This window comes from Callospermophilus lateralis, chromosome 18, assembly GCF_048772815.1.
Source record: "Callospermophilus lateralis isolate mCalLat2 chromosome 18, mCalLat2.hap1, whole genome shotgun sequence".
NCBI classification, from domain to species: Eukaryota; Metazoa; Chordata; class Mammalia; order Rodentia; family Sciuridae; genus Callospermophilus; species Callospermophilus lateralis.
The window spans coordinates 11,053,845-11,080,850 of record NC_135322.1 but is presented as its reverse complement, the minus strand read 5'-3'; the positions used below and the strand labels follow the sequence as shown (position 1 = coordinate 11,080,850).

Genomic DNA, 27,006 nt, shown 5'->3' with positions numbered 1-27,006 from the left:
GGGGAAAATGGGGAGCAAGGCAGGTTTGGCAAAGAAATTGAGCAGGGCTAGTCTAAGAGCCAGACCCTGGCCCTCTAACCTGGCCCCAGACTTGGGAGAGAAGATCAGCGAGATCTGAAGGGCATTGTGTACCGGCTTGTCCAGCTGGCCTCACACCAGGCTTGTGTCCAGCCTGAGGTAGATGCTAAGAATCACACTGTCCAGGTTCAAATCTCGGCCTTGCTACTTCCTTGCTGATGGCTTGGGGATTGACAGCCAGTCTGTGCCTCAGTTTACTTTTCAATGAAATGGGGAACCTTTTTTTCAACCCCCCCTTGTGGGGTTCTTGTAAGGAATTAACTAAGACAAACAGATACTTAGAGCAATGTCAGTCCCAGATTGTCTTTTCACAACTATGACTTTAGGTGAAGTTACTTCATCTCTGCCTCACTCACGTAGGGTGTCGAGTGGGTTAACACTTGCAATGAGCAGCGCCGGGCACAGGGTGCTATACACGAATTAATATTATCATCACCAAGAGGGGTCAGTAAGAGCTTCCTACTTGGGATTGTGGCCCCTCTGGGAAGGAAAGCCAGGTGTGGTGCAGGTGGAAAGGGAGGGTCTAGCTTACCCAGGTGGCCCTCTTGCTAGCAAGAAGTCCCCAAGCGCTTGCCCCAACCTGACTAGCTTGGCACCCCGTCGCCCAGGAGGATCTCAGCTCTCAAGCCTTCAGCGGTATCCCCTCCCTCGGCCTCGGCTCACTGCCCTCACCCGGGCCAGGCTGGGCGGCCTCACCAGCTCCCCCGGCAGCCCGAGGAATGTTAAGAGGTGGGGGTGGGGAGGAGCAGAGCCGCCTGGGAGACAAAAGGGCCGAGTCAGAGCGTAACACAAAGACGTGAGGAGGCTGGGGAGATAGGGGAAGTGGGACAAGGACACGGGGAGGGACTGGCAGGTCCGGAGACCGGACCCTAGCCCAGCCTCCTACTACCGGCCCGGCCAGCGAAGCACCGGGGCCGGTCTGGGCTGCCCCCTGGCGGGAGCCGGCGATAAAACTGTGACGAGGACTCTGTATGAAAGGTGGATACGAGGACTCCAGAGAGGGGACATAGAACACAGAAGCAGGGACAGAGACATGAAGAGAACGACACATTGAGACGCGAAGAGAAAAAGAGGCAGAGACACAGAGACACACACAGAATCAAAGGGATGGAAAGAAACATGGGGAACAAGTGACACAGAAACACTGATAGACAAAGACAGACCAGAAGCAGAACGACCCCAAGACCCAGCGACAGAGAAACACGGTGACGGAGACCGACGCGCAAAAATACTGAGACACACACAAAGACATTAACAGAGAAATCTAGCAGAAAGCAACGTGGTGACACCCAGAATCCGAGGCAGAGGAAGAGATGAGCGTATTCTGAGAGGTGCCCACGATGCGACACAGAAGCGGAGCCAGGGGCTAGGTCTCGGGAAATCGCTTGGCCTGGACGGGTGGGGGCGGGTCTCAGTGTGGGGCGGGGTTCCAGAGGGGGCGTGTCTATGAGAACCCACGTGATCACGCAGGTGCGATCAAGGTCCAGGGTTTTGCAAAAGAGGGCGGGATTAGAGCTGTGGGCGGGGCTGAGACCTGGCCCGACCCAGCTCCTGGGGAGGGGAGGATAGGCTATTCGGAGGGCGGAGGGCGGGGCCGGAGGGGAGGCGTGGCTTCGCGGGGGCGGAGACGGCCGGAAGTTCCAAAGGGGGCGTGACAGAACCCTAGTGGGCGGCGAGGAAATGTGGAAAGGGCGCGGGAGGAACGCTCCGGGGCCAGGGAGCGTTGTTAGGATTCTAAAGGGGCGGTGTTTAACACCAGGAGAGGGCGGAGACTAGCTCTGGGGGCGGAGCGATCGTAGACTCCTTGGAGGAGCGGGTATAAAATCCCGGGAGAGGACGGGTGGAGAACACTGGAAAAGGCGATCCTAGAACACCGGGGAGGGACAGGTGTGGAATTCGGGGGGCGTGGTCCGAACACCAGGACGGGGAGGGGCCAGAGCCCGGGTTCGACTCGGTCGGGGGAAGGGAAGGGGTGGGTCCTGTGACGTCAGCGAGTCCGAACGGCCGGAGCTAAGCTAGGGGCCCGGGCGTGGATCCTAAGAGCGGGATCGGGAAAGCTGAACCAGAACAGAGCGGGGAGAACCGTGCGCGACCGGAGCCGGCCGCAGCCGAATCACTCAGGCACCTGCTCGACCGTTCAGCCGATTGGCGCACGCACGGTGGCCCGCAGGCCCCCGCCCCGGCCCAGTCCGCTCCCGGGCCCCCCATGGCCCGGGTCGCCGTCCTCCCGCCGTCAAGATTGTCGCCTACATTGCCGCTGCCGCTGCTGCTGCTGCTGCTGCTTCGGGAAACAGGTGAGAGGAACCGCGGACGCCCTTCCCTCCCTTCTGAGTGGAGGAACCCCGAGTACCTTCCCCCCCCCCGTCCCCGGTTCACCGAGGCCCCTCTCTCGTGCCCCTTCCAGAATGTCCCTTGCGACTCCGACGCCTTCCCCTACACACCCTATTTTGTCTGAGTCCTGAAAATCCCTCTATGTCCCTCTCTTCACACCCTCCTTAATCCCTACCGCCCATGCTACCCGGGACTTCTCTGTCCCCGTCCCCCCTTGGTCAGATCCTCGGGCCGCCGAAGTGGTTAAATCTGAGGTCTGTGGGAGGCCTCGCGCCCCCTCCCCATCCTGGGCTAATCAGTGATTCGGGATCTGGGTATCCGTCTCCAGTGCCCCCCTCAGGAATGTGGAGAATGTTCCCCCACCCCCAGCAGGACGGTCGTGGTGGTGTGGCAAGACTCCCCCCACCCCTCATTTTTCTTTCTTGTCAAGTCGGACGTCTGAGCCTTGCAGGGTCAAGGGCAAGGGGCCAGACGTCGAGATCCGCTAGAGGAGGGACTGGGAGCTCGGACCTTGGGGTCGGTGGCGGGTGGAGGATGAGAGTTCCTGCAGCTCCCTGGGGGGAAGGGCCTGTGCTGGGCCCTCCAACCCTGGACCTCAGGGAGTTTGCGGGCTCTAAACACTGGTTCTAGAAAAATTAAGGGCTGGGGGTTCCGTCTCCCGGTTCCCAGGTAGAATGGAGGCCAGAGGCTGTCACTAACCGAGGTCTAGGTAGAACTGGGGGCAGGAGGGGCTCAAACTTTTGTGAGCCAGGGCCTCTGTCTTCTGGATTCCAAGTAGAACTGGGGACAGAAGGCTTAATTCGTGGGTTTCAGGTTTAATTGTGGGCAGAGGAAGGTCTTCTGAACCCCAAATACTGAGACGGGCAGGGCACCCGTCCTTTGGCCTCCAGGTGTAATCAAGGGCCAGAGGTTCCCTCTGGAGGCTCAGGGTGCTGCGTCCCAGGTAGAATCCGCGGCCGAGTCCCGGAGCCTGGATGCCCCCGCCCTTTGCAAGTGAGCGGTCAGTGGGGACGTCTCTGGGGAAGTTTTCCGGGTATCGCTTTCGCCGAGCCTGGGAGGGGCAGGGCAGGAGCTCTGCTGCTCCCGGTTCCGGACTCCCGAGTTTCGAACTCCCGGGTTTCGGGACCTTATCTTTCTTCTGGTCGCGCCTTTGTCATCGGAGTCGCTTTGGTAGGCGGACGGGTGGAGCCTGCTGGCTAATCCCCACGCCCCTCCCCACCTCTTTGGGGGAGGGGTGCGGCCCCCAAAGGAGCATAGGCTGAGAGGAGACAGGTGAAGGCGGCGCTGGCCCCGCCCTTTGCAGTTGACCAGCTGTTTATTCCCAGACAGAAACACTGGGATGCTGGAGTTTCCCATGGGTTTGCCCAGAAAGGGGCTAAGGGGGAATCTCCGCCACTCCCCTGGCCTCGGATGTCCCTGAGTTGTCATCCAGCCTTGACCCCTAGCTGTGAGCACTGGCCGCCTCTTCCTTCCCTGTCAGCCATAGGGAGATGGGATGCGAACCTCTCATCTCTGGGAGAATTCTCCAACTTGCACCAAGGTTGACTGGTGCCTAATCTCACAGAAGGTTCCAGATCACCCTTAGAAACAGGGGCCTCTTCCTGTTCCCATTTCACAGATAAGGAAACAGAGGTGTGGAAAGGACAAGCTACTTTCCCAGGGTCCCACAGCCAGTTCCTGGGAGACCTGATCCAGAGGCTCTTCTCAGACCACCTGGGCTGGGTAGTCTCCCCAAAGTGTCTCTGAGCCTCTTTTGTAAAACTGAGGTGACAGTCCTTTCCCTGAAGGACTTTTGGGAAGATTCAAAGGTCCCCTCAATGCTCCGAGAAATCAGGAGAGGGGACCTTCCCCTTCCTGACCTTCCATCCTTCTGCCTTTGCTGACTCGGGTCCTCCCCAGTGTCTGTCTGTCTGTCTGTCTCTCCTCCTCCTCTCTTCCCTTCTCCCCTCACTTTCTCTCCATCTCTTCCCTCTCCACTCCTCTCTGAGCTTTCCTTCCCCCATGCTGCACTCTCTCCCTTCCTTCATCCCCCCTGGACCTGGCCCCAGCTCTGCCTTCCCCCTCCTTGGCCTCCTGGGAACCAGGGAGCACCACCTGGACCTCGCTGCGCCTCCCCTCCCACCCTCAGCTCTCACTGCTCATCCATGTCAGCCAGGCAGCCCCACGCAGTGAGGGGGATGGGAGGAGAAGGGACTGCAGGCCTGGCTGTCTCTTCTTGTTAGGGAAGGGGGACTGAGCAGAGGAGAAGCCGGGCGGGGGACAGGGATAAACAGAGAGGATAGAGATACAGGGATGGGGACCGAAGCGAAAAGAGGAAAGAGGGTGAGAATCAGATCTAGGGATGGGGTCAAGGACACTTATAGGAAAGGAACAGAGAGATGGAGAGAGGAGCCACATGGACAGACAGGAAGCCAGTCAGAGACACCAGGATGAAGACAGAAACAGCCCAAGGAGAGGGACAGAGGTTTAGTGACAGGCAGGGAGCCCAGAAGACTCCATCTGAGAGAGGAGATGCCATGACCCAGGAAGGTCAAGGCACAGGCAAGCCTCAAGGCCAGCAGCGTGTGGGGGCCCCAAGGAGTGGTGGACATAAGAGGGACAGGGAGTAGTGCACGAGGGCCAGCTCCCCCGCCCCTGCCTGGGACGCTGTTACATTTTTAATGTCCCAGCAATGCTGAGAGAAATGGAGCAGGAGGCGGAGGAGAAGAGGGGACCCAGCGAGAAGGCTCCAGCAGTTGAGAAAGTGTAGTAGATGCAGAGAGACGGGGTAGGAGACCCAGGAGCAAGGAGGTCCCAGGGTCCAGACACAGAGACACAGAGAGATTACAGTTCCCAGGAATCTGATAAGAAAGCCAGACTCCAGAGATAAGAAGACCCAGACGCAGCAGATAGAGACCCCCCCTAGGATAGAGGCGCCCAGCAAAGAAAGGGAACAGCTAAGAGGTCCCAGCTATCTTTCTGGCTAATGACACTTTTTTTTAATTTTGATACTGGGGATTGAATTCAGGGGCCCTCTACTACTGAGCTACAACCCCAGCTCTTTTTTATCTTCATTTTGAGATAGGATCTTGCTAAATTACTAAGGCTGGCCTTGAACATGTGACCCTCCTGCCTCAGCCTCTGTCACTGGAATTACAGGCAAGCGCCACTTTGCTTAGCTGACCAGTGTGAATGTTCTGAAATCACTGTGGCAATCGTGCATGATTTTGTGAACAAAGCAAGAGGCATTAAACTGTATGCTCTGGGGGGGGGGAGTGGATTATATGGAAATTTTATATCAATAATACTGTTCAAAAAAGATGGCTGGGAATATCGCTGAGTGGGAGAGTGCTTCCTTAGCATCAGGAGGCCTGAGAGAGAGAGAGAGAGAGAGAGAGAGAGAGAGAGAGAGAGAGCACAATTTGAGAAACAGAGGCCAGAGACATTGGGGATTAGAGACAGAGGAGCAGGGACTCTAAGAGCCAGAGGCAGAGATGAGAAGATCCTGAGAGACAGATGAAAACCTTGAGTGTCCAAGGGGAGAATAAGAAGACTATCAGGACACAGGATCTGCAAGAATTAGGGGGCCTGGGCCTCAGAGAGACAGACACTGAGGTGTGAACTCCATGGAGCCCGGAGTGTGTGGCAGGAATCTGTCCCAGGACCCCTTCCTGGAAGAGCAATCTTAGAGATTCATCCCAAGATGGGTGGCTCCCTCCCCTTCCCTCCTGTCCCCAGGCCTGCAGAGCTGAGCTTCAGGAGGGAGGGCGGGGAGGGATCCCGCCCAGACCCAGTGCCCCCAGCGCTTCGTGATGAGGGACAAAGACCAGAGGCCGGCGGAGAACCCAGGCCAGACCCACAGCCCTGCATCCTGGTTGCTGCACTCATCCCCCAGTCGGGCTCTGGGCTTCTGCTGTGGGGGTGGCCACTGTGATTAATGCAACTAATTAATTAACCAAGTGGCTGAGGCAGCCACTGAGGCCACTGCTTTAGAGCACATGGAGGGCCTGCTGGAGTTGGGCCACACCCTGTCCCGTGTTTTATAGGTTTGTAGGGGGCACCCCAAGCCCTGAGGACCCAAGAGCTAATTTCCTCCCTTAGACCCAGAAGTCCAGGCCCCAGCCCTCCTCCAGGGTTCCATGAGTCACTGTGACCTTCCTCTGTGCCTTGGTCAGTCCCTCCCTGCGTCTCAAGTTCTCAGATTCTGTATCTCTGTCCCCTGAAGTTCTTCCCTGGGCTTCCCAAATGACCTGGGCAGCCCCCACTCTGCTGGGCCCTGTTCACAAAAAAAGGAAGTGTGTGTAGAGACCCAAGTGACACTTCTATAAAGCTATCATCAGCTTGGCTTGCCCAGGGAAGCAGAGGAGGTGTGTTCCCACAGCCACACTCTGTCCCCTCCCTGGCTGTGGTGCCCTGTCCCTATCAGGGTCAGGACATGGGCTCCCTCCCAGCAGTGTGCTGGCAGCTGGGACCCTAACTCCAGGCCAGCCGCCCTCCTGCCTCCACCTAGCACACAGACCCACCCCCACCCGCCCAGCCTGTCAGCCTCAGGTCCCAAGCATTCTAACTGAGCACTCCCCGCCTCCTACCCCAGTGGCACTCCTGTCCTGGGTCTGAATCTGTTGCCAGTCGGGCTCCTCCTCTGGTTCCTGCCCCACTCCATTCTGTGGGATCTTTCTAAACCACAGCCTAACCCCGTTCCTCCCCCAGGTTATAACCCTCCATGGCTCCCCAGTGCCCTCAGAAAAAACGTCCAAACTTTAGCTCAACCCCCACCTGTGTGATCTAGCACTTTGATTCCTTATTCTGCGTTTTCATCCAGCTCGTTTATGGAGCGCCTCCAGTAGGCCAGGCACTGTTCTAGGCTCTGGGATATAGTAGTGAACAAGATGGATGAAGATCTCTGCGCGTGGCATTGATGCTCTGCAGGGAGAAAGACAGGGTTCTGCACAGCATGGTGATCAGGGCCAAGAGGAAGAAGAACGCAGGACCGAGGGAGTCCACGTTATAGTCGATACTGTGGTCAGGGAATGTCTCCTGCGCAAAATGGCAGAAGGAAGTGAGGGAAGAGCCAGGGGGCCAGGGAGGAAAACAGTGCACAACCCAGGCAGGATGAGCCTCGCATTGTTGGAAGAAAGTGGAAAAACCAGTGTGGCTGCTGCAGGGGAGCCAGGAGAGAGGTGGGAGATGAGGTCAGGCAGGGGGAGGCCTGCGCCTGTCATCCCATTGGCTCGGGAGGCTGAGGCTGGAGGATCAGAAGTTCAAGGGCAGCCTCAGCAACTTAGGGAGACCTTGTCTCTAAATAAAGATAAAAAGAACTGGGGATGTGGCTCAGTGGTTAAGCGCCCCTGGGTTCAATCCTGGTACCAAAAAAAAAAAAAAGAGGGCTGGGGCTGGGGCTCAGTGGTAAAGTGCTCGCCTCGCATGCGTGAGGCCCTGGGTTCTGTCCCCAGCACCACGTAAAAATAAACAAATAAATATAAAGATCGTGTCCATCTACAACTAAAAGAAAAAGAGAGAGAGAGAGGCGATGACTGAGAACGGGCAGCGCTTTGTGGGTCCCTTTGCTTTAGTGAGGAGAGAGCCACAGGCAGGGTCTGAGCAGACCTTCCGGCAGGCTCGTCCTGGCCTGTGTGGGGGCACATCTGAGGAGCAGCTGCCATCTGCCAGGTGGGAGGTGCTAGTGGATTAGTCCCCAGGGAGGTGGGGGGGGTCACACGTGGACTGATTGAGATCAGTTTCAAACAGACCCCACGGGACTTCCTGATGGAATCCATGTAGGGGCAGAGAAAGAGAAGTCCAGCTCCAAGACTTCCATCTTGAGCCCTACTGAGGCAGAGATGCCTTAAAAATGGATTGTTTGGTCAGACATGGCGGTACACCCCTATAATCCCAACAACTCAAGAGGCTGAGGCAGGAGGATTGCAAGTTTGAGGCCTGGGTTCTGCACAAGGTCCTGGGTTCAATCCCGAGCAACACCCACACCCCAAAAAAAATCAGAATCTCTGGGATGAAACAGTACTCAGATGAACATTTATAAGTTAAAGCACTTGTACCAGCAAGAAGCTAGACTAACAATCAAATTAGGTAGTAGGAAGGAAAAAATAAGTAGGAGCAGATATATATGAAATAGAGAAGAAAAAATACAGCCAGAAGTTGATTAAAAATCAAGTCTTGGGCTGGGGATGTGGCTCAAGCGGTAGCCTGCTTGCCTGGTATGTGTGCGGCCCGGGTTCGATCCTCAGCACCACATACAAAAGATGTTGTGTCCACCCAGAACTAAAAAATAAATATTTATTTAAAAAAATCAAGTCTAATCAAGAAAAAAGCAAGAACACAAAAATTAATAGCAATGGGAAGGGAGCTATCCAAATAAGGCTACAGATGCTACCAATGTATTCAGTAACATTGCAGTTGTCTGTCAGCACGTGTGATGGCCTACACGGCATGGTCTATGTCAGAGGAGGACCTGTGCTGCTGAGAAGAGAGCGTACTCAGGCACTGATGGATGAAATAGTCCATATATGTCTGTTAAGTCTAAATCATCAATTGTATTTTTTACTTCTATATCTTCTTGATTTCGTTTTTGTTTGAGGCTCTATGCAGTGGTGACAGAGGCATGTTAAAGTCACCCAGAATTATTGTGTTGCGGTCTGTTTGATTCTTAAAAACGAGAAGGGTCTGATGCACGTAGATGCTCCATTGTTTGGGGCATAAATATTTACGATTGCTGTGTCTTGCTGATGTATGGTTTCCTAAAGCGCCATGAAGTGGCCTTCTGTCCCTTCTGATTCTTTGGCTTTATCTGATAAGAGGATGGAAGCCCCTAGTTGTTTAAGGACCCATGTGAGTGATACGTTTTCTGCCATTCTTACGCCTTCATGTGGCCTGCCTCTTAAGGACCAATTTCTTAGGAGTTTCAAGTCCCAGAAGGGGACCCGCAGGGCTGTGGGCTGTGTCAGTCTGGACTTCGGCTTCCGGGGGTGGTCTCCTCCAGGATACCTTCTGACTTCCTTTCCTCAGGCGGGTCAAGACCTGCCACCTCAGTCACCATGACGTTCTTTCGTGTTGGTAATTATTGCACAATATTTATCTCCACCGGAGTCTCAGCCCTGAGAACAGCACCTGATTTGTCCTGTCACTTCTGTGGCTTCTGACCAGCTCAGGGACTGGGTCAGTGTTTATTGAGCCTCTGTTGAGTGCCAGGCCCAGATGTCGGAGTTGGGGACAGGACAGGGAGTAAGACAGATGATTCCCTGTCCTTCGGGGGGCTAAGCCTTGGACCCCAAGACCTGTTCACTGAGCAACTATTTGTGCCTTGGATTGCCTGCGAAAGAACAGCAATTTTCTTTTTTCTTTTCCTTTTTTTTAAACATCTTATTTTACCTTCATTTACTTCTGTTTATTTTATTTTTAAGCTGATTCTCTTCTGTTCCCCTCTCTCTGAGCCCTCCCTCTCAGTTTCCAAATTCTAAATGTCACAGTTATAACTCTTGAGTTATTTTTTGTTTTTTGTTTGTTTTTTGGTGGAGGAATAGTTATTTTAAATGTGAACCAACTTGAATTAGCAACCTATATGGAAGGGTCTAGATTGCCCATCAGAAAAATCCAGACAAGGCCGGGCACTGTGGCCCACACCTGCAATCCCAGCCACTCAGGAGGCTGAGGCAGGAGGATCACAAGTTCGAGGCCAGCTGCAGCAACTTTGTGAGACCTTGTCTCAAAATAAAAAATAAAAGGGCTGGGCATGCAGCTCAGGGGCAGAGCCCCGGGGTCAATTCCCAACATAACAAAAAGGCAAAACCTACCATGGAGACCCTGCAAGGCCCTGTAGCCGCAGGCAGCTGCCAGTTGAGCTGGTCTTGGCGCCAGGCCCTGCAAAGGAAGGAAGATCCTCACCCAGATTCTCACGGGAACCCTGGGGGGCGGGGCTTGAACACCCCAGTTTTACAGATGGAGGAACTTTAGGCTGGAAGAAGCTCCCCCAGCTGGCAAGGGACAGAGCTGGCCGGAAGCCCCTGTTGAGTGGTTCCCAGGCGCCACGCTCTGTGGTTCCCCAGAGAATCAGCGAGGCCATTTCCCACCTGGAGTCGTGCGTGGAGCTGGTGTGGGATGACACGTGTGTCCTGGAGGTCTTCCTTGATGGCTTCTTATGTGAAGTCCCTGGGACTGTCCCTGTCCAAGGAACTGCTTCCGCTGGGGACCCCTTCCTCAGGGTCACCTGACAGTGTTCCCTGGTTCCTGGGTGGGGACAGGCAGAGGGAGCCAGGCAGCTCTTGCCCCTTGATGTGGGTCACATGCCCTTGCCTTGCCTCACCTCCGGTGTCAGGGCCTCCTGTAATTACACAGACCTCATGGTGTTTATTTGCCAAGCTCTGATCTGAGTTTCCTGTGTCCCTGTGGGTGCTCTACAAACACTCTTTGATCCTCAGAACAACCCTGGGAGGTGGGGACCATTATTATCCTAATTTTATACCTGGGAAATGGCACAGAGAGGTTAAGTGACTTGCCCAAGGTCACACACGGAGTCAGGATTTGAACCCTCTGGTCTTTGCTCCTGTGTGCTGCCTGGCATAGCAGGGCCATCCTTCCTGTCCCTGTTTTCATTAAAATGAGAAAAAAGGGCTGGGGTGGCGCTCTAGGCACTCACGGTTAGAACACTTCCTAGCAGCATAAGGCCCGGGTTCTGGGGACTGGGGACAATCTGGCACACCCAAGTCCCCGAGGGTTCATTGAAGGAGGGAAAGTGTATTGCTGTAAAGGGAAAAGTGGACTATTCTCACATTTAAAATGCTTTAAAATTTCTTTTGTGATATATATAGATATAGATAGATATAAAGATATATCCCCCCCCCCCAGGGCTGGGGATGAACCCAGAGCCTCACATGCCAGGCAACTGCTCTACCACTGAGCCTCATCCTCATCGCTTTTTTTTTTTTAATATATATTTTATTTAGAGACAAGGTCTCACTGAGTTGCTTAGGGGCTCTCTGAGTTCTGAGGCTGGCTTTGAACTTGCGATCCTTCTCCTCAGCCTCCTAAACTACTGAGATTACAGGCGTGCACTGCTGCACCCAGCTCCCAGCTATTTTTTATTGATTAATTTTAGAGGATTATTTACTCCATTTTATAATGAAAAATTTCAAACATATGGGTGTAAGTCAGAATAATGGCCCGAGAGCCCCCCTTGTAGGCAGGACATTTCAGTCATTCTTATACATTCTAGGAAAATACTTTTTTTTTTTCTTTTTTTAACATCTTATTTTACTTTCATTTACTTCTCTTTTTTTATATTTATTTATTTAAGGTGTACATGGACACAAAACAATGCCTTTATTTTTATGTGGTGCTGAGGATTGAACCCAGGTCCTGCCTAGGCAAGCACTCTACCGCTGAGCCACAGTCCCAGCCCAGCTTCTCTTTATTTTATTTTTATGTGGTGCTGAGGAGCGAACCCAGTGCCTCATGCGTGCTAGGCCAGCACTCTATCACTGACCACAATCCTAGCCCCTAGGAAAAGATTTTCTACACATCCACAATTTGATTTTCATATCTAAGAGTATTGACAGTAATTTCCATAATCATATATAATCTAGTTGTGACCTTGTGAAATATTTATTTGATCTTCCTCTGATTCCTGGCAAAGATTTCCTAAAATCCTCAGACTCTCCCAAGTCATAGTGTCTTATTCCATGTTAAAGAGCTGACTTGCTGGGTGCGGTGGCCCAGACCTGTAATCCCAGCAATTTAGGAGGCTGAGGCTGGAGGATTGTAAATTGAAGGCCAGTCTCATCAATTTAGCAAGACCCTGTCTCAAAATAAAAATAAAAAAGGTGAGGCTGGGGTTGTGGCTCAGCAGTAGTGCACTTGCCTGGCATGTATGAGGCACTGGGTTCAATTCTCAGCACTACATAAAAATAAATAAAGGTCTATCAACAACTAAAAAATAAATAAATAAATAAAATAAAGAAGGGCTGGGGATGCGGCTCAGTGGTAGAGTGCCCCGTACCGAAAGAGAGAAAGGAAATAAAGGACTGTTGTTGGTCAGTAGACCCCAGGCTTCAGGTTGGGGACTGGTCACCAGAAAGACCAGGTCAGGATTAGAAGGTTGGGACTTTCAGCCCCACCCCCACCTCCATGGATGGGGGAGGGGCCGAGCTGATAAACAACAGTCAATGATGTCATTCATTGTGCCTAAGCAGTGTGACTCCGAGTCCTTTCCAGGACTCTGAGCTTCCTGAACTCGCGAGGGTCCCAGAGGGTGGGGCTTCCCCAGAGCTGTGGAGACTACGCCCATCCCCCAGGCCTCCCCCTAAGCTCCCCTTCTTTGGAATCCTTGGAATCCTTCGAAATAGCCAGTTGAACAAATGAGCGGAGCCCAGGTACAGTGGCACACATCTGTGGTCCCAGTAAGCTCCTGGTTCAAAATTTTTTTTTTTGAGAGAATCTTTTTAATATTTATTTTTTAGTTCTCGGCGGACACAACATCTTTGTTTGTATGTGGTGCTGAGGATCGAACCCGGGCCGCACGCATGCCAGGCGAGCACGCTACCGCTTGAGCCACATCCCCAGCCCCTGGTTCAAAATTTTTAAAAAGCCAGCTTGGCACAGGTAATCCTGGGGAGGCTGAGGCCGAGGCAGGAGGATTGCTAATTTGTTGGTGAGACCCTGTCTTGGGAAAAAAAATTAATAGGGCTAGAGATGTAGCTCAGTGGTAAAGAGCCCCTGAATTAAATTCCTGAAGCCACAAAACAAAACAAACTTAAAAAAGAAAAAGAAAGAAACACAGCTGGGCATCTGGGCGCAGTGGAGCATGCCTGTAATTCCAGTGACTCCCGAGGCTGAGACAGAAGGATCATGGATTTGAGGCCAGCCTCAGCAATTTAGTGAAGCCCTACTTAGCAAGACCCTGTCTCAAAATGAAAAATAAAAAGGGCTGGGGATGTGGCTCAGTGGTAAAATGCCCATGGGTCCAGTCCCCAGGACAAAAAAAAAAAAAGTTGCCACCTTTGTTTTTGTTTGAGAGGGTCTCACTACCTTATGGCAACGGGCCTTGAACTTGATCCTCCTGCCTCAGCCTCCTGAGGTGCTGGGGCTGCAGGTGTGTACACCGTACCTGTGCAAAAACAGTTTAGTGGAACCTGAGGAGGGGACTGTGGTGATCCCAATCTACAGCAAATGAGTCAGGGGTACAGAAGAAACAGCAGGGCGTACGGTTGGCATCTGAAGGCGACAGAGAGGGATCTTGGGAATGAACCCTGGACCTGCGGGGCCACATACTGTGTTCAGGCCACAGTGTCAGAGCTGAGTGGGGGGCTCCTGATTGGTGTCTGTTGCTGCAGAGTCGATAGTGGCTTGATGTGGCAGGGGGACGGGGAGGACCCATCCATGCCCAGCATCAGAAACGTGTTGTGGCCAGGCGCAGTGGCACACGCCTGTAATCCCAGCAGTTTAGGAGGCTGAGGCAGGAGGATCGTTGAGTTCAAAGCCAGCCTCAGCAACTTAGTGAGGCCCTAAGCAACTCAGCAAGACCCTGTCTCTAAATAAAATCTAAAATGGGCTGGGAATGTGGCTTGGGGGTTAAGCTCCACTGAGTTGAATTCCTGGTACCAAAAAAAAACAGACAAGCGTGAGTGTGTAGGGGGAGAAACTGGTCACAGTGTGTGTCTGCTGCTCACTAGTTCAGACCCCAATTCCCCTAACTTTCCTCACCTTGGCGGAAGAGCCTCCTCCGTCCCACTGGAGCCAGTCTCCCCCGCGTACCCCGGCCCAGCCTGGCTGGAGGTCCTGGTCCCTCGTCTACCTGACCTGTCCCCCTCCTCTCCCCAGGAGCCCAGGATGTGCGGGTTCAGGTGCTACCAGAGGTGCGGGGCCGCCTGGGAGGCACCGTGGAGCTGCCGTGCCACCTGCTGCCACCCACCTCGGAAGTGCGCATCTCTCAGGTGACCTGGCAGCGCCTGGATGCAGCGGCCGTGGCGGCCTTCCACCCCTCCTACGGCGTCCACTACCCCAGCCCGCAGTCCAGCAAGGAGCGACTGTCCTTCGTCAGAGCTGGTCAAGGCACAAAGGCAGACCTGTGGGATGCCACGCTGGCCTTCCAGGGACTGATGGTGGAGGACGAGGGCAACTACACCTGCGAGTTCGCCACCTTCCCCAACGGCACGCGCCGGGGGGTGACCTGGCTGAAAGTCATAGGTGAGCTGCGCGGGTGCAACTGGAGCAACCCCCACCAGTCTGTTTTCTCTCTGTCTCAGCTGGTGACTTTCCTTCCTTACTCAGTCAGTCGACAGATGCCCACGGAGCACCTACTGTGTGCCCGATGCTTTTCCACATGCCAAGGATACCACAGCCAACAAGGCATTCTTCCAGCAAATACTTAGTGAGCATCTACTATGCCCAGGCACCCTCCTGGGCTCTGGGGAGAAAGCAGTTAAGACAGGACTCCCTGTGCTGTAAGGGCTCCCATTCCAGACAGGGGGCGCCAGCGAGTAAACCATAGAACAAAACTAAGAGAGTAAATCGGGCCCCAGCAGCGGCGCCTGCCTGTAATCCCAGCAGCTTGGGAGGCTGAGACAGCAGGTTGGCGAGTTCAAGGCCTGCCTCAGTAATTTACCAAGGTCCTAAGCAACTTAGAGAGATCCTGTCTCAAAGTAAAAAAAATAAAATAAAAAGGGCTGTGGATGTGGCTCAGTGTTTAAGTGCCTCTGAGTTCAATCCCTGGTACAAAAAAAAAAAAAAAAAAAACACTCCCAGACTCTGACTCCAGTGGGAGGGACCTGGGAAGGCGGCTGGTCAAGGGCTGCTCTTTCTCACTGACTTTGGAAATCCCCCAGGATGCCACCTTCCCTCAGCAACTTTCTGAAGCCACATCACTCCGGATGCTTTATTTTCCCCTTCTCAGCCCCAGAGAGCCGGAAGCCACCCTCTCCCCTCCCTGGGTAGTGCTTCCCTCTGCAAGGAGCCCGCCCCGGTGGAAGTCCCTCTTCTTGTGCAATCATTTGTTCTGTCCAAGAAAAATACTGCAGTAGACAGGCTCAGGAGGCTGAGGCAGGAGGATCTCAAGTTCAAAGCCAGCCTCAGCAAAAGCGAGGCACTAAGCAACTCAGTGAGGCCCTGTCTCTAAATAAAATGCAAAATAGGGCTGGGATGTGGCTCAGTGGTCGAGGGCCCCTGAGTGGAATCCCTGGTAAAAGAGAGAGATTCCAAGGGCCTGGTAGCTGGGCTAGTAGGGGCCTTGCCTAGCTTGCACTTGGCCCTCTGTCTCATCCCAGCACTGCAGAATTAATTAGTTAATTAATTAATTAGTAATAAAGGGGGCGCTGGGGTTGTGGCTCAGCAGTAGAGCCCTCGCCTAGCACAAGCAAGATGCTGGGCTCCATCCTCAGCACCACATAAAAATAAATAAATAAAGGTATGTGTCCATCTACAACTAAAAAATAATAATAGTAATAATGATGAAGGAGCGCCCAGAGGACACTCCCTAGGCACAAGGCAATATGGGAACAAAGAATGAAGCAGCCAGGCCCTCCCTCGCAGAAAAGCAGGTGACACGTGAGCCACTATGAAGGGAAAGGCAGACAGGTCAGAGAGGTTCCCTCGAGGAAGGGAGGCCTGGGCTGGTGTCCACCACCCGGAAGTGGGCAGGTGTGGGGACCGAGGGGTGACAGGTGGGGAGTTCCTGGAACCCTCAACTGAGGCAGCCCCAGCTGGGCTCCCTGAGCCAGGAGTCTCCCAGGGGGAGGTGGAAGCTTTGGGCTCCTGAGGGTCCCAGGGACCCTCCACAGACTGGGGTGGGAGGGCAGCCGGAGGCGGCAGGAGGACCCAATGGATGGGACAGTCAGGGCTGCTGGGGGCCCTCAGTGGGTGCCAGCGTCTCTCCTCTTGGAGGCCTCCTTCCCTCACCTCCCTCTTCCTTCCTTCAACCTGGACATGCCGATCTTTGATCCACCAACAGTCCGCCGGGGAGGGGTCTCCCTTTGTCCCCATCTGATCTGACATGAAACTGAGACACGGCAAGGTGCCTGTCCCCAGCCCCCGCCTGTGAGCGGCAGAGCTGGGACTGGAACCGCCAGCATCCGCAGTGACGCGCTCTGCTCCTCTCCCCAGCTCAGCCTCAGAACCGCGCCGAAGCCCAGGAGGTCACGTTCAGCCTGGAGCCCATGCCCGTGGCCCGCTGCGTCTCCTCGGGGGGCCGCCCGCCTGCCCGGATCACCTGGATCTCCACCCTGGAAGGGGAGGCCAGAGAGAGCCAGGAGCCGGGGCCCTTGCCAGGCACAGTCACAGTCACCAGCCGCTACACTTCGGTGCCCTTGGGCCAAGTGGATGGGGTCAAGATCACTTGTAAAGTGGAGCATGAGACCTTGGAGGAGCCGGTCCTGCTGCCCGTGACGCTCTCCGTGCGCTGTGAGTGCAGATGAGGGACCCTGCCCCCCAACACCGTCTACACTGCTTGCGTTGGTTCCCTTGACCCAGTCCTGCGCTGCCCTCCTGCCCACTGTCTATACTGGCTCCTGGGACCAGCTTCTTGTGTCCACGCTGACTTCACAGAGCTCTTGCCACGCAGCCCCCATCGGTCAGCTGAGGTGGGCGTGGAGGGGAATTTCTCCCAGTTCTGCATCCAGTGATGTCTGATTGGTAGTGAGATCAGCCTTGGGGTTACACACAAGGAAGCTGGCAAATACGTTAGGGTTTTTCTTTCTCCACTGCAGAGATCTGGGGGTTTTATTTGTTTGAGGGGTACCAGGGATTGAGCTCAGGAGCCCTCGACCACTGAGCCACATCCCCAGCCCTATTTTGTATTTTATTTTGGGACAGGGTCCCACTGAGTTGTGTAGGGCCTTGCTAAATTGCTGAGACTGGTCTTGAACTTGGTATCCTCCTACTTCAGCCTCCTGAGGTCCTGGGATCACAGGTGTGTGCCACCATTCCTGCTCAGAGATCTGGTTTTTAGCATTCAGCTACCCCCTACATCACCCAGTGCCCTGACTGTCCTTCCCAACTGCCCTGGGCCATGGTCTACGCTGTCCTCCCAACAGTGTCTACCCTGTTTCCCACACTGTTGAGGTCGTCTCCCAGGGACACTGTCTAGAGTGACTCCCAGGGATGTCTGCGCAGACTCCTGCTCCCCAGCATTGTTTAGGTTGGCCTCTTTGGGCTGTTGGTTCTGACCCCTCCCAATGTGTTTGTTCTAGGATGGTTCCTCCAGAAACTGCCCATGGTGATACCCCAAAATGTCACCCAGAGAGGCACCTTCAGCACTCTTCACAGACCCTGGCAGATACTAACTGTACCAAGAGTCTGCTCACTGTCCACACCCACCCCATGCCCCGCTCACTTTAGGTATGCCAGCTGGCCAGGCCATGCCTGCATTTACACTGGCTCCCCAACCTGGTCTACACTGGCTCCCTGGGGCCACGGTGATCTGCACAACATGTGCACAGGCTTCCCCGAGCCTCGGCTATACCAGTCTTCCCAGTGTCTACACGGGCGGGCAGGCACTGTTTGCCATCTCCCTCCCATGTTGTCCACTCTGGGCATGTGAGAAATAACATACCTGGGCTGGGGCACAGCTCAGTTGGTCGAGTGCTTGCCTTTGCATGCACAAGGCCCTGGGTTCAATCCCCAGCACCACAAAAACAAACAATAACAACAACAAAAAAAAAAACCATCACATACAGCTGGATGCAGTATGTAATTCCAGCTACTTGGGAGGCTGAGGCAGGAGGATCACAAGATTGAGGCCAGTCTCAGCAACTTAGAAAGACTCTGTCTCAAAATTAAAATAGAGACTGGGGAAATGGTAGCCCAATGGTACAATCCCCAGTGGGGGGCAGGGGGGGTAGCGCACACACCACACACACATTATCCGTGGTGGCTCCTTGGACGCCAGCAGCCCTGAATAATAATGTCCTCAAAGTTTCCTACAGTGGCCTTAGCGGAGACAGCCCAGGCACCCACTGTGTCACCTGGTGGGCCCCTTGCTACCACTTCTTTTCTAGGATTCCTGTCTAGTAGCTAATCTGTCCACCGCTCTGGGATCATGCCTGTCTCTGAGCCAGTGCCCCATTTCCTCCAGACCCCCCCGAGGTCTCCATCTCTGGCTACGATGACAACTGGTACCTCGGCCGTAGTGAGGCCACCCTGATGTGCAATGTCCGCAGCAACCCAGAGCCCACGGGCTACGACTGGAGCACGTGAGTGAGAGGACCCAGAACCTGGGCTGCGGGAGGCGGGCTGGGCCGGGACCCTGGGCCTGAGGGAGGAGGCTGGGCAATCGGGGTCCCGGGTTAAGCCCGATCACTGGAACCTGGGTCTTCAGGAGAGGCCTGTGCTCCCTGTGGACCCTGCCGCACCCCTTACCTGACCTTCCACCCCCAGGATTTCGGGCACCTTCCCAGCCTCAGCTGTCGTCCAGGGCCCCCAGCTGCTGGTCCACTCAGTGGACCGACTGGTCAATACCACCTTCATCTGCACCGTCACCAACGCTGTGGGCACAGGCCGCGCCGAGCAGCTCGTCTTAGTCCGAGGTAAGTGGGTCTTGGGGCTGAGTGTGAAGACCCCCGTCTGCTTCTGTCGTTTCTCCCAGGTTTGGGGCCACTTTGGGCGAGGCCGTGCTGCCGCCCTGGGCAGGATGGGGTACAGACCCGGCTGGCTGACCCGTGGGCGCTGCCCTGTGGGCTTGAGGAGGTCGAGGCCTGGGCAGGGCCTTGCGGGAGGAGCCCCAGGAAGCTACTCCAGGCCAGCTGGGGAAGGCACAGCCCCGACACAATGAGGCCAGAAACAGAAACCCAGGGCCGCTGTGCCACTAGGAACGCAGACAGGCCCCAGACAGGGGCCAGAGGCGAGAAGCAGGAGCCGAGGCCCGGGATAGAGACAGGGCCACATTATCACTGTCTAGCCACACACTTGGGGACAGGCGGGACTGTCACATGCCTGGAGACAGCCACGTGGGCGCCCATAGCCGAGAACAGAGTACCTCCCGTCAGGAGCATGGCCAGCAGGGTCTGCACACAGGGGACACTATGGCTGGGAGTTCTGGGGCAGGGAAGAGGAGAAATCCAAACAGACACCAGCCTGGGTGTCACCCACACACCAGACCTATCGTCAGTCACCAAGAACCTCTGGAGAGAGCAGTGGCACCAGGCAAGACACACTGAATAAGGCCAGTGACACTGGTCAGAGCCCTTGAGACTTTGCACATGCCTAGAAAGAGCCACTCTTAGAGGTACCTCATGGATGACTGTCCCCGCAGCTTGCCTGTGCAGACACTCATTTCGGGAATGGTGGCCCTAACAGGGCAGCAGAGCCCCCTAGAAACACAACCAAAGATAGAGGGACCTGCTCCCAAGCACGGCCTGTCCCTGTGGCACAGACACAGCAGAGACAGACCCCCCACCTGCTTGTGCAGAGAGTCCAGACGCTGGCCTGGGAGATGGGCCGCGCTGCCTTAGGATCACTGTCACACGCGACAGACCCCGAGGGACAGTGGGCCTCGCTCAGCACACCATCATACCTGGAAGGAGACACACACCACAGGACAGCAGTCCACATGCAAAAACCTCAGACATTGGTGCCCCGAAGACACCACGGACGTCCTGGGAGGTGCCTGCTCCCTCAAACTATCCAGAAACTCAGTTATGAAGAGTCTTTTATTCATTTATTTATTTTAAAAATTTTTTAAATTTTTAAAATATTTTCTTTTTAGTTGTAGATGGACATAATACCTTTATTTATTTATTTTTATGTGGTGCTGAGGATCGAACCCAGGGCCTCACATGTGTGAGGCAGGCACTCTGCCCCTGAGCCCTGCCCCAGCCCTTTCTTTTTTTTTGGGGGGGGGGTGCGGTATTGGGGATTGAACCCAGGGGTATTTTATCACTGAGCCACACCCCCAGCCCTTTTTATCTTTTATTTTGAGACAGGGTCTCACTAAGTTGTTGAGGCTGACCTTGAACTTGCCATCCTCAGCCTCACGAGTAACTGGGACCACAGGCATGTGCCACTCTGCCCCACTAGAGATTCTCATTTGATAGGTCATCCTCTGGCAAATATTTGCCGAGGTCGCCTGTTTGCCAGGAGTTCTCGCTGATGTTGGGGGTACAGTGGTGACATCAGAGGTGCCATACCTGCCTCAGAGGCATGCCTAGAGGAGACCAAGCTGGAAACATACCCAGCACCTCTACCCTGAGAAACGCCCTAGAAACAGATGTCCCTGCCCACCCTCAGGAGGCACAGGCTCACTTAGGAAGAGTCTGCCATACACAGGGACACCCTGCCCACACAGATCATCATCAGGAGGAACGCTCGGCGCTTCTTCATTCCCCCAAGGGCAGCCACAGACCCATGATAGTTAACCTCTTCATAAGGACATGCTCCCAAAGATGGCTGCCAGCAGAAACGGGGACACACTCAGCACCTTAGAAATCCAGTAGCAGATAAGAAGTGCACTAACATACATCCACCCCCCCCCCAAGAAGACACTCGGGGCTCTTGGTCACATTGCTCAAAAAAGAGTCCCACAGCCAGGCATGTGGTGCACACCTGTAATCCCAGCGACTCAGGAGGCTGAGGCAGGAGGATCACAAGTTGGAAGGCAGCCTTAACAACTTAGTGAGACCCTGACTCAAAATTTAAAAATTAAAAAGGGTTGGGGATGTAGCTCAGTGGTACAGTACCTCTGGGTTCAATCCCCAGTAATGAAAAAATAAAAAAGTGGGGTGTCTCCCAGACACACACAGACTCAAGCCAGATGCACTGCCAGACTCAGTTCACACCAGCACAAACACAGGTCCTTACATTCTGCCACCACGGGACAGATGTCTCTAGCGAGGCTCAGCACCTTTGACCAACAGACACATGAGCAGACTTGGCCCTGGGCTCTAGAGCGCCAGAGTTCCACCTCAGAGACAGCAGACACTCCAGCTGCAGCGAGGACTGTGGGCAGGTGCTGCTGACCGCCGGTCCCAGTAGAGTCGTGCTTCATGCCCCAGCTCAGCACTAGGTGCAGGTACAGTGGCATCAGTGGGGACTGGTTCCAGGAGCCCTGAGGATGGCCTGGTGGTATATGAAGTGGCCTGATGTTCGCACCGGGCTACACACAGCCTCATGTGCCCTTGAAATCATCCTGAGATAACTTGTAAGACGTGTCCAAGTTTCGTCGGTAGGATTATGCTGTGGTTGAGGGCATCATGGCAAGAAAGGTCTGGCCAGTGTTCAGTACAGATTTTGTGTTGTTTCAGTGCAGGGCTGGAACCGAGGGCCTTGTGCGTGCTGGGTGAGCGCTTGACCACTGAGTCACATCCCTAAACATCCCCTGGTTTTTCTTCCTTTCTTTTTTTTTTTTTTTGCAGGGGGGTACCAGGGATTGAGCTCAGGGGCACTCGCCCACTGAGCCCATCCCCAGCCCTATTTTGTGTTTTATTTAGAGACAGGGTCTCACTGAGTTGCTCAGCGCCTCGCTTTTGCTGAGGCTGGCTTGGAACTCGTGATCCTCCTGCCTCCTGTCTCCCTAGCTGCGCGCAGCTTCCCCAGCCCTTTTTATTTTTTATAAACTCATTAAAGTTGCCCCAGATGGCCTTGAATTTGTAATCCTCCCATCTCAGTCTCCCATCTCAGTCTCCTAGAAATGTACACGTGCCCCAGGGCACCTGGGCCTACTTTTTTTTTTTTTTAATGCGGAATGCAAGTCACTAACCTGATTTGCCAACCTACTGGGTCATGACCCCTTGTTGGCAAACACCATCCTAGGGTTGGGGTGCAGCTCAGCAGTGGCTTGCTGGTCTGGCATGCACCAGGCCCTGGGTTCCTCCCAGCACCACACACACACACAGACACCCCCCAAAAAATTGAAAGCCTCAAGTTCCGTGGCACTGTGGTGAGCACAGTGGTGGCACCTAGAGTCCCAGCTACTTGGGAGACTGAGGCAGGCCAGGCTGGGCAACAGAGCGGGACCCTATCTCAAAACCAAAAATAATAAATAAATAAAAGAAACCACCAAGAACAGACAGAAGCCTCGGGCGCCAGGACCCCAGCCCTCCTGTGTGCAGGGGCACAGGTGGGTCTGTCTGTGTAAACGAAGCCCCCGTCTCCCTGTCGGGCCGGCACACGGCGGTGGGGAAGGGGTACGTGAGAGGACCCGTTAGCATCTGTCTCTGTCCTTGGTGTGGGTGCCAGAGCCCCCTTCCTCCTCCCTCCTTTCCTTTCCTCCTTGTCCCCCACCCACTCCCTGGCTCCATTTCCGCCTCAGCTGTCCCTCCCCCAGTGCCCCTGCTTGGCCACTGCAGGATGCCCCAAAGAAGCCAGGGAGACAGGGCCACTGCCACCTGGTCGCCCCCGAGGGAGGAACTGTTAGGGCCCTGCCCCCCTCAGACGGCCAAGAGCTGTGGAGTCTCCCAGCCCCACACTCAGAATCAGCGGGGACCTGACCTCAGAGTTTTGTGAGCCCCAGCTCGCACTGGAGGTGGCTGCCAACGCAGGCAGCTGGGTCCCCGCTGGTGAGCGGGGTGGCGAGTGTGGGAGTCTGCTGTCCCCCGCCCTCCCACTGCCTCCAGTGCCAGGTAGAGGAGCGCTCCGTGGCTGTGTCCCCCGGGGACTCTGGGTCTCGGCTGGCGGTTGCAGTTTTCTTTTGCACCCCAGAATCAGAGCTGGGCCTGGGCGCCAGCGAGCGCTTCACCACTCCTCTGGCCAGCGGCTTCAGTCTTTGAGGGTCACTGCGGGCCTGAGTCGTGTCCCCAGAGCGCCAGGTGGCAGCCCCGCCTGCCAAGTGCCCACCGGAGCCAGGGGTGCAGACGTTCCTCGTCCCCCCTCCAGTCAGTCACCCCCTAACCCCCACGTAACCCTCGTGCTTGGGTCTCCCCACGCCCTCCCCTCCCCCCAGATGTCTTTCTTGACCTGGTGTCCCCCTCTCTCTCTCTCCCCCCTTCCCCCCTCCTTCTCTCTCCTCAGACACCCCCCAGGCCTCCTCCCGAGATGCGGGTCTCCTGGTGTGGGGGGCCGTGGGGGGGACACTGCTGGTGCTGCTGCTTCTGGCTGGGGGGTCCTTGGCCTTCATCCTGCTGAGGGTGAGGAGAAGGAAGAGCCCCGGAGGAGGAGGTGGCATCGGAGACAGGGGATCCTACGATCCGAAAACTCCCATGTTTGGGAATGGGGTCCCCGTCTTCTGGAAACCACCCTCCCCGGGTCCCATGAGGCCAGAGGGCAAAGACGAGGAGGACGAGGAGGAGGACGAAGAGGCGAAGGCGGAGGAGGGCCTCATGCTGCCTCCGTGCCCAGCGCTCAAGGATGACATGGAGTCCCACCTGGACGGCTCCCTCATCTCGCGGAGGGCGGTTTATGTGTGACCCGGGGACGAGAGACGGAGACAACTCCCCCGGCCCTGCCAGCCAGGGCCACCCACTGGCCGGACCGTCTGTCTGTCTATCTGGCCTGGATCCACACGCTACCTCCCGCTTTCTGGGATTGGAGGGAAGTGGAATCACGCACTGGACTTCTCCTTTCTCCAGGGCTGCATGGGAAGGGGTGGCCCGGGAGCTCAGTGACCGGGACCCAGAGAGGACCCCTCAGAGACTGTTTTTGGCCCTAGCCTGCCTCTAGCCCCGTGACACTCAGGAGTTAATAAATGCCTTGGAGGAAAACTTCAGGGGTGTCTTGTAGTACATTAGACCCCCTCTTTGGGTCCTGGGGAAAGGTGGGTGGGACAGGGACTACCCCGTCCCAGGGGCTGGAAAAACTGTACTGGCCCCCCTAGGGGGCAGCCTGTGGGGGCTCAGATCACGTGGACGCCCAGGACCCCTGAGGCTAGTGGGACTAGGAATTGGGTCACAGGCTTTGGGGCCTAGAGGCTGGAATGTTGGGACTTTTGGGTCTCCGGATGGAAGTGGGGTGGCCAAACTGGCTGAAGGCCCAAGTTCACCGGGAGAGCTAGGCTGAGTACCTGGACTCTTGGGCCCTTGGGGGACACGGGGGTTGGCAGGAGCCAGGGTCCCAATGTCCTGCGTTCAGAGAGAATGCGGGCAGAGGGCTGCGGTCTAACTGCAGGCAGCCCAGCCAGGACCCCCTCTGGGTTGCTGAGGACCTTAAGAAGGGAGCGCTACTTGCCCTCTGTTTTGGGGGTCCTTGAGGCTACTGGGCAGCTGTGGTGCTGGGGATCCGTGGAAAGCCCGGCCCTCCCAGTGACCCTTTCCAGCCACCTTCCTCCCCGCTTGCTCAGGGCCCAGCCCCAGGGGAGTCTCAGTGATTCAAAGTGGCGTCCCTCCCACTGCCCAGGTGGAGAAGGTCCTCAGCTGCCAGGCTCAGTTTGAGACAGGAAGGGGCAGGCTTACGGCACTCAGCTCCGGAGCCTCTGTGGCCTCCCGGAAAAGGGAGCTGGTGTCCGGATCTGCCTCCCAAGACTGTCGTGAGATCCGGCAAGGACACGCGCAGGATGCCCTCTCGGGGCTGAGGGCCAGCAGGGGACGGACATGCCGCACTTTTTCAGCCTGAGTGGACTCCGCGTGCTCTGCAGCGCCTGGCCGGGCCGTGCTGGAGACACACGGGACCTGGACGCGCCTGGCCCGCACTGCCCTTCGCCCAGTCGGTGAAGACAGAAGAGCCGAACCTGAGGATGACGGTGTGTGTGGATTGAGCAGATCACTCCTTGTCCCCGCGCTCTGAAGCCCTCTAGAGGATGCCCTGCTGGATGCAGACAGCATCCCCTGGGAAGCTCCCTCTCCTCATCTGGACGGTGGGGTTGGTGCCACCGGGACACCGTAGGACTCCTCCACCCTTGGGCCTTCCTCTGTTGATGGTCTACCCCACCCCCTGGGAACAGGAGGGCCGCATTTTCTCTCATCTGGCATGTCACTGAGTGTCCATTCCAAGCCTGCTGTAGACATCTGGCAAACACCTGCTATGCACCTGACCTTGGGGCTCAGCTCAGGGTTGCAGGGGAAACTGGCAAACAGGTCATTGCTTCAGTAACTACTAGGAGAGGTGGATGTGGCCAGTGAGAAGGGAGAATTGGAAGTGAGAATAGGAAGTACTGTGCAATAAGGGAGCCCTGGGGACATGAACTCTCAAGCCCTCCTGCTAGTCTGAGGAGATTCCATTCCTACCATGAATGAGGATCTCCCCGGCTTCTCTACCTTTAAATTGATCCTCCATTTTCCTTCATCTCTCTCCCCTCCACTTTGCCCAGCCTCACAGTCTCCTTCCTATTCTTTAGAAGAACCATGAGGCAGGGCTGGGGTATAGCTCAGTGGTAGAACACTTGCCTAGCATGAGCAAGGCCCTAGGTCTAATCCACAGCAGTGCAACAAACTAACTTTGCACTGGTGGATCCTCTGACTGTAGCACACTCAGATACTCTCATGGCTCACCCTGCTCCTTCTTCAGGTGTTTGCTCACATGTCCCTTCACAGTACATCCCTGTCTGCACTCCCATCATTCGTTATCACCTTCCTCACTCTGAATTTTTATCCTCTGTCACTGATCCCAACCTGGCATATAAGATGTCACATTGTTTGTTTGCTTTGGCCTCCCCGCCCAACCAGAACTTAAGTTCCATGAGGATGGAGACCAGGCTTGTGTGTTTCAACACTCCTCCTCCCAAGCCCAGCTCACGACAAACGTTCCTTACTTGCACTCAGCAAGGATGAGCTGAATGGAACAGTGTCCCCTTCCCATGGGAAAAGAGGAAGGCAGGTGGGAGGTGACTCAAGGGTGAGCCTGGGATGAGGAGCTGGGGCTTCCTCCCGGAGCTCCCCTCACACTGTCCTTCTCCTTGCAGAAATGCCCAACACGGCAGGCGCAGGGGCCACGGGTGGCATCATTGGTGGCATCATCGCTGCCATCATCGCTACAGCTGTCGCTGCTACGGGCATCCTCATCTGTCGGCAGCAGCAGAAGGAGCAGAGGCTGCAGGGGGCGGAGGAGGAGGATGAGTGAGTGGCGCGGGTCCTGGGGGGGAGGATGGCAGATTTGGAGGGCACTGGGTGGGGGCTGTGGGTGGGAGAAATCATCCATGATGACTTGGTGACAGACTTCCGTGAGGTGGGAAGGAAAGTGACAGTACTGCGGAGAAGTCATCGGAGCCCAGGTTCCTGCTACCTTGTTGCTCCACTTTCCCTAGAGCATGCTTTTCATTTGCGTCCCAAGATGGCTCCCTCCTCATCCACCACGGTCTTTGCACAGGATCACCAGACACTGCCGTCCTGGCCTCAAGGCCAGCATTGTGGCCAGTGAGAAAGGAGAATAGAGGGCAACTGGCTTCCCTGTAGAGAAACCCCGGGCAAGTTACCCATTACTTCTCATTGGCCAGAACTTAGTCACATGGTTGCCCCAGCTGCAAGGGAAGCTGGAAAATGTAGTTCTTATTTTTTTATTTTTTGCAGTGCTAGGTATTGAACCCAAGGGCACTCGACCATGGAGCGACATCCTCACCCCATTTTAGTTTTTTATTTTCACAAAGGGTCTTGCTAAGTTGCTGAGGGTCTCACTAAATTACTGAGGCAAACTTAAAATTGAAATCCTCCTGCCTCAGCCTGCCAAGTTGCAGGGATCATAGGCATGGGCCACCACCCAGGCCATAGTCTTTATTCTGAGTGGCCATGTGCCCAGCTAATTCCTCTATTAGGGTGAGAA

The 27,006-nt window shown here is 55.2% G+C and overlaps 1 protein-coding gene across 3 annotated transcripts in view; it reads left to right on the top strand.

Annotated features, from left to right (window-relative positions):
• Positions 1 to 2,054: 2,054 nt before the first annotated feature.
• Nectin2 (nectin cell adhesion molecule 2) overlaps positions 2,055 to 27,006 on the top strand; it is a 28,284-nt gene continuing 3,332 nt past the window's right edge. For 2 of the 3 annotated variants that reach the window (XM_076837932.2, XM_076837931.2), the window contains exons 1-6: positions 2,055 to 2,372; positions 14,218 to 14,583; positions 16,495 to 16,791; positions 18,464 to 18,581; positions 18,766 to 18,914; positions 26,153 to 26,306. In XM_076837932.2, the coding sequence (XP_076694047.1) occupies positions 2,285 to 2,372; positions 14,218 to 14,583; positions 16,495 to 16,791; positions 18,464 to 18,581; positions 18,766 to 18,914; positions 26,153 to 26,306 (1,172 nt within the window). In that variant the 5' untranslated portion in view covers positions 2,055 to 2,284. Of the gene's footprint in view, positions 2,373 to 14,217; positions 14,584 to 16,494; positions 16,792 to 18,463; positions 18,582 to 18,765; positions 18,915 to 23,331; positions 24,024 to 26,152; positions 26,307 to 27,006 lie in introns of those variants that run through there. The other variant, XM_076837933.2, reaches the window with a different exon arrangement.